This window comes from Parasteatoda tepidariorum, chromosome 2 (genome assembly GCF_982258835.1).
Source record: "Parasteatoda tepidariorum strain Cologne lab strain chromosome 2, Ptep-v5.0, whole genome shotgun sequence".
Classification (NCBI taxonomy): Eukaryota; Metazoa; Arthropoda; class Arachnida; order Araneae; family Theridiidae; genus Parasteatoda; species Parasteatoda tepidariorum.
Window position 1 is genome coordinate 6127431 of NC_141756.1, and position 6048 is coordinate 6133478.

The 6048-nt window shown below is 30.0% G+C and overlaps 1 protein-coding gene across 1 annotated transcript in view; it reads left to right on the plus strand.

Annotated features, from left to right (window-relative positions):
- Positions 1-4245, plus strand: part of LOC107442229 (WD repeat-containing protein 91) — a 30349-nt gene extending 26104 nt beyond the window's left edge. The window contains exon 17 of the mRNA XM_016055740.5: positions 3980-4245. Coding sequence (XP_015911226.2) covers positions 3980-4132 — 153 coding nt within the window. The 3' untranslated portion in view covers positions 4133-4245. The remainder of the gene's footprint in view (positions 1-3979) is intronic.
- Positions 4246-6048: the final 1803 nt, after the last annotated feature.

The following is a 6048-nucleotide window of genomic DNA, read 5'->3' on the forward strand; positions in this document are numbered from 1 at the left end:
GTATTCTTAAACATTTATAAAATTACTTAAATTAGTCCTATAAAGTCTTAAAAATGTCTAGCTAACACAGGCATGAATTAAAAAAAGACATTTAAGGAGATCAAGAAAAAATGAAAGAATGAGACAATTTTTGGAATTTGTTGATTAGTTTTAGAGAATTAGATATTTTTTGTTGAGAATAGTTTTTGTCAGTATTTAAGGTTTATACTAACCCGTTACGGGTATTTCAGTTTATTTTTGCTTTGTTGTTTGTGTCAAATAAATATGTTTTCATAAAAAAAAAACTTTCTTCAATATAGCTTGATTTGTTACAGTCCTTTAGTTCCAAAGCAGTTTTGCAGGGCAAATTAATTATTTTTTGAATTATTTATATCCAGTCTGGTCAGATAAAACAAAGTGTATAAAGAAATACAGGGTATCCGCGCACCTGGAAAGTCATGAAAAATCATGGAAAGTCATGAATTTCAGTATTGAACAAAATTTGTCATGAAAAGTCATGATTTTTGCTGTTTTTTTGAAAAAAATCATGGAAAGTCATGGATTTTGGTATTCCAGTGTTGCAAGTACTGCGCCAATTGTGGAAACCTGGGCCTATATGCTCCAAATTGAAGTAGTAGGCTTAAATTGCCCCGATCTGAGCCAAAAGGGATATTTTCCCCTGGGTATCGCCAAGTCACAATTTTGCGGCAACCAAGCTACTGCTATGTGATGGGTTGCTCTGGATTCAGTGGGAAGGATTCTTGCACTCTCATGTACAACTCTGCTTCATTTTACAAGATATTCTCAATTTCAGGTTTCATTTTCCACTCTCTGAAATGGAACCGAAACTTCCCAAGAATTTTCGGGGACCGACTAAACATTGCCAAAGTTTAATAGCAAACGAAAATTTTATTTCTCTTGTTTAATTTTATTGTTATTGAAGTGCCATCGTCTTCGTCAATGGCAAGCTTATGGCCTTCTTGCTCTATTCTATTTATAGAATAGTACTCATGATCTTGGAATTAACTTTGGGGACCATTCACTAAGTACATATTTTCATGTTGATCCTCAGAGCAGTCAAGAATCAAAAAGCTTCATAACCTCAAAATTTCCATCTCCCTTTTATTCATTTAATTTAATAAAGATAAAAATTGAGTTTCTTAAGTGTAAATTTTTTCTGAGGGACCATCCACTAATTGCATATTGTTTTTAAACATTTATTACTTTTTTTTACTAATATTTTTTTTATACTTATTGCATTTTATTATAGCTTCAATACTCATTGAATTTGCATTTAAAAATTATTTTTTTTAATCATTTCATTAATGAAATACTGTACTGGGTGACCAATTTTAATTTTTAAAAAATTAGGGGTCATTCACTAATTTACATTTGTAATATAAATTTATTAAAGTTTGCTTAATTCTTTACATATTTTTATAAATTCCGTATGATCAATATTAATCTTGTTAATGTTTTATTGAATATACTATTACAAATAACATTTTTTTAAATTTTAAGAAAAATATACTCAATAACGTTAAATAATAGTTAAATTAATTAGAGTTTTAAATTACCTTTTACAGAATTAAATAAAGTAATTATTAATTTAAAAAATAGTATGAGCCACTCAATATTGAATTTATTTTAATTGCTTTTGCCAAAAGCTCCTTTTTAAGTAATATTTCACCTATATTAAATAAATGTTTAGGTTTTTTCCAAACTGAGACACCATTGATTCACTTGCTGTATTATAAAATGGTGTCTCTAGTTTAAGCATTGTTAGGGCGTTTTTTAAAAGAGTTCTGCTTTTCTTAGTTTGACAGGAAAGGACTTAAAATCTTTGGATGTAGAAAACGCAGAAATTTGGCAAAATTCAAATTTAATAGATGTTGGACTAGATACCACAAATACGATGACATCATTATCTTCTTCAGTAAGAAATTCTATGTATTTAGGTGACAGGTCTATGGCACATGCAAAAAAGTTATTAAAAGCATTGCCTCTTGAAAATAGGTTACTATACCATCTTAAATTGTTGCATCCTGTGATGAGAATGGAATTCTATTAAGGTAATAAGATATCTGGCAACAGTAACCCCATTCATTATAAAACCTGAAGAGGCATGTTTGTTACTGTTATGTGTAGAACCAGAAGGTTATTCTTGTGACTCAAATGAATATGCACCAATTGATGTGTTTTGGAAAAACTATTTTGTGAAGAAATATAATTTGGGAAATATCAAATATTCTCTTATAACAAAGCTTTTTAAAGCTCTTTTGTGCATACCACATGAGAATGCCGATGTTGAAAGAGGTTTTAGTACTAGAGAGGTTTTAGGTTTGTTCATATGTGTGAATAAAAAGCTACTTGACAATAGGGCAAGTTTAAATTTGCATAGTGTTAATGATTTGAGACAAGTTGTGTCACTGGGGATTTAAATAACTTTAAAGTTGACAAAGATATGATTAAAGGAACTCGTGCAGCATTTAAAAATTATTCTGCTTGATTAGAGGTTGTGAAAAAAGAATGTGAAAACACTGAAACTGAGGAAAGCAGATTGAAAGTTGCTGAAATTGATTTGCTAAAAAAATTGAAGGCTTCTCAAGATCTCTTAGCCACTGATAAAAAAATATTGAAGATGGGTTAAATAATAAAGACATGTTTATAGAAAGCGGACAGATCCTCTTATCTGAGGCTAAGTCGAGCATAGCAGAATATTTAACAGAATTGGAAGCTACCAAAAAGAAACTTAATTTGTTTATGCAGGGACCTTTAAAAAGTGAAAAAAATAAGATATGCCATTAATGAACAAAGTTGAAAACTCTTGTTTTAATTCTTTTCATTAAATATGCTCCAAATCTTTGTTTCGCTGCTCCAAAATTGCTTTTGTGTTGCTCGAAAGATGCTCCAAAACCATGTTTTGCCACTTGCACCACTGGTCTCCGAAAAATCTAATTTTTAAAATGGAATCCCCCCCCCCCCAATTTCATCCTGTTCCAAACATCTGAATTCCTAACAAAATCATCACTCAGGCATATTTTATTAGAATATAAAATGATTTTATCATGTTCTTTAAAAATTATGGTGTTCTTTCAAAAAATGAAAGAAAAAACATAATTTCTAGATCGAATTATCTTTTAAACTCTTCTGTCATTTAAAAATTCTTATTATTTATTTTATTTAATTTTATCAATTTAAAATTCTAGTTGAAGCAAACCAGTCATTGCAAATTTTTTTTAATTCCTAAATGAGAACAGAAAAATTAGGAGTATTTCTTTCCTTTCAGATGAACAAGAAAAGTATCTTTAGAATATAATTCTACAGAAAAAAAATTATTTGCTTTTGCATTTTTTTCTAGCTATTTTATTGTTTCAATTCTTTCTTTACTCTGTTTTTTAAATTTAAAATCTATAAATATGAAGATGCAGAGTATAGTTTTGGTTATGCCTTTTATTATGTTATTATAATGCTTTTTTAAATGCATTGTTGCGTTTTTGTCGGCGAAAATAGTAACTTCATTGAGTCATGAAAAATTTTTGGAATTAGTCATGGAAAATCATGAAAAGTCATGAATTTGAAAATCTAAAATGTAGCAGATACCCTGGAAATAATGAAAAAGTGGTGTTATCAGGTGTTGAGTTAATTGAAATAGATATCTTCAAGCAATTAGAAACTAGAGCAAATAATCAGGAGTAAAAATTAAAACTTTTGCTATCAAAATTTTTAAAACATTTCTATTAAACAGTGTTTATTGTTTTTTTTTTTTATGTATCTTAAAATAAAAGGCCTCTGCCTGTTACTAGTTATATGGGAATTCTGATAAATGCAGTGGCAGTAATTTAGTCAAAGGTTTCATATCCAACTTTCTCCTATCATATTTTTAGTGATCAAATATTGTGTTATCTGAAATTAATAGCTATTTGTAATTGTTAGGAATTATAAAGAATGTTGAGCATTGTTTGAAAAAAAAACATGAATATTTTTTAATTGTTTCTAGGTTACACCATCTTCTGCTACCTCTGTACTTGACATTGGTGGTCATAATAAACCGGTGAACACTGTTGATTGGTCCACAGCTATGGAAATTAGTACATGCATATGTGGTACCATTGATGGAAAAGTGATTGTTAGCACTCTACTTAATCAGTGATTGTAAAGAACTTTATTGTATTAAAGAATATATTACGAATGTATGTGTACACACAAACTAAAGCATTCCTGTTAATAATTTATTATATTTTTCAATAAAATTTTGAAATATGACTACTGTTTTTTAGGTACATAAAAACATTGCATTAAATACTTATATATAGTGCAAAGCAAAAAACTAATACCAAACTGTTCAGTGAACGCAGGTGCCTGAAAGTAGTCTTCTGAGTTATCAGGCTTGAAAAAAGGCCTGTCAAATTTACACAATTCCTGAAGTTAAAAACTACATATTGCAAGGAGGGTCAAAACATTGCCTCGTAACGCAAGGAAGCGATAATTATGCGCTTGATTTGTAGTTCTCTTCACCCAACAATGCTTGCCTGAAAGCAGCCTATAAAAATCATAGGTGAAGAATGGGGTTTTCATTTGTTTAGTGAATTCATGCCTCTGATGTCAAGCCTAGGGTGTTAGAGCCTCTCAATCAGCACAATGGATAAAGCCTTAGCCAATCACAGCCTAGTTTGGGATAGGATTTCCTATCCTTTCTCAAACTATACCTTTGTTGGTTTGGAATCCACTCAAATGTTGTGTTCCAGAATAAGAAAAGACCACACATATTTGGGGAGTGTAATAAATACTAGATCTGGTGATTACAAAGTTAAGCTTTTTTTTTTTTTATATAGTATACACTATCACTGACGATTAACAAAATCCAATAGTCATGGCACCTTTAAAAAAAAATTGTGTATCTATTTTCTAAGTTTTTGATTGGAATATGTCATCTTGCACCTGCGCAGTAAGCTAATTTTGTGACTATCATGCACGAATGGAAGAGTGGCAGTAAATGTGTTAAATAAAAATACACCCGAATCTCTAATAAATATCTACTAGATGGATGTAAACAAAAATTGAAAACTATGTTTGAGGTTTATATGAATAAAAATTCTTTGTTCCTGTATTCTTCATTTTGCTTTAAAAACTGAATTACTTTGCTATTTACCTGGGAGGTTCTGAGTGAAGTCGTATTTTCACCCTAGATGTGCTCTCGTCAAAAGAAAGGTGTTCTTTCCTGACTTAATTTGCTTGTCCAAGGTTCATTAAAAACACCTTTTTTTCATGCATTGAATCTGATTTTATATTTTATGTATTTTTCAAAGGGAGTTTAGGGAAATGAATAACACTTTTCATTTATTAAACAGAAAAGTTCCCATGTGAAAGCATGCAGGGTGTATCCTGTTTACAGGGTGCGTAGCCAAATCTTTCAACAAAAAATAAGCACCTTTTAAGTGCTTTTTAAGCACTCAGTACTATATACATTAACAAAATGGAAAATAAATTTCAAAGACTTTACATGATCATGATAGTATAGACTGACAAAAAACTCTTTTTCTTGATTATCTTAGCCACCACATCGGTTTGATATCAGAGGGTGGAAAATGAAGCCTGAAATTGAGAATATCTTGCAAAATGCAGCAGTACATGAGAGTGCAATAATCTTACCAAACCCAGCTCAGTAGACGCACATGCACACTTGTAAGTATTTAATCAAACATGTAAAATGATTAGCGCTGTCATATGCTATGGACCGACGATAAGCCGAAATGGATTGTGACTGAATGAATTGTGAAAATGTCGCATTGAATAATGTGAAAATCGACATGGTAAAGAAAAAATCTCATTTTCGAAAAAGGAAAAATAAATTTTTTCAAAATTTCCAAAGAAAAAAGCACCTTTAAGGGCTTTTAAAATAGAAAATAAGCACCTTTAAGCACTTAATTTTATTATTAAAAACACAACACATCATGGTATTGCACAAGTGTCCTTTTTGTTCTACTTCAATTTTATAATAATATTTTAATAAATTTTTATTTAATTAAAAATAACTATTTTTTATGGTAACAGAAAAAATGGCCTTAG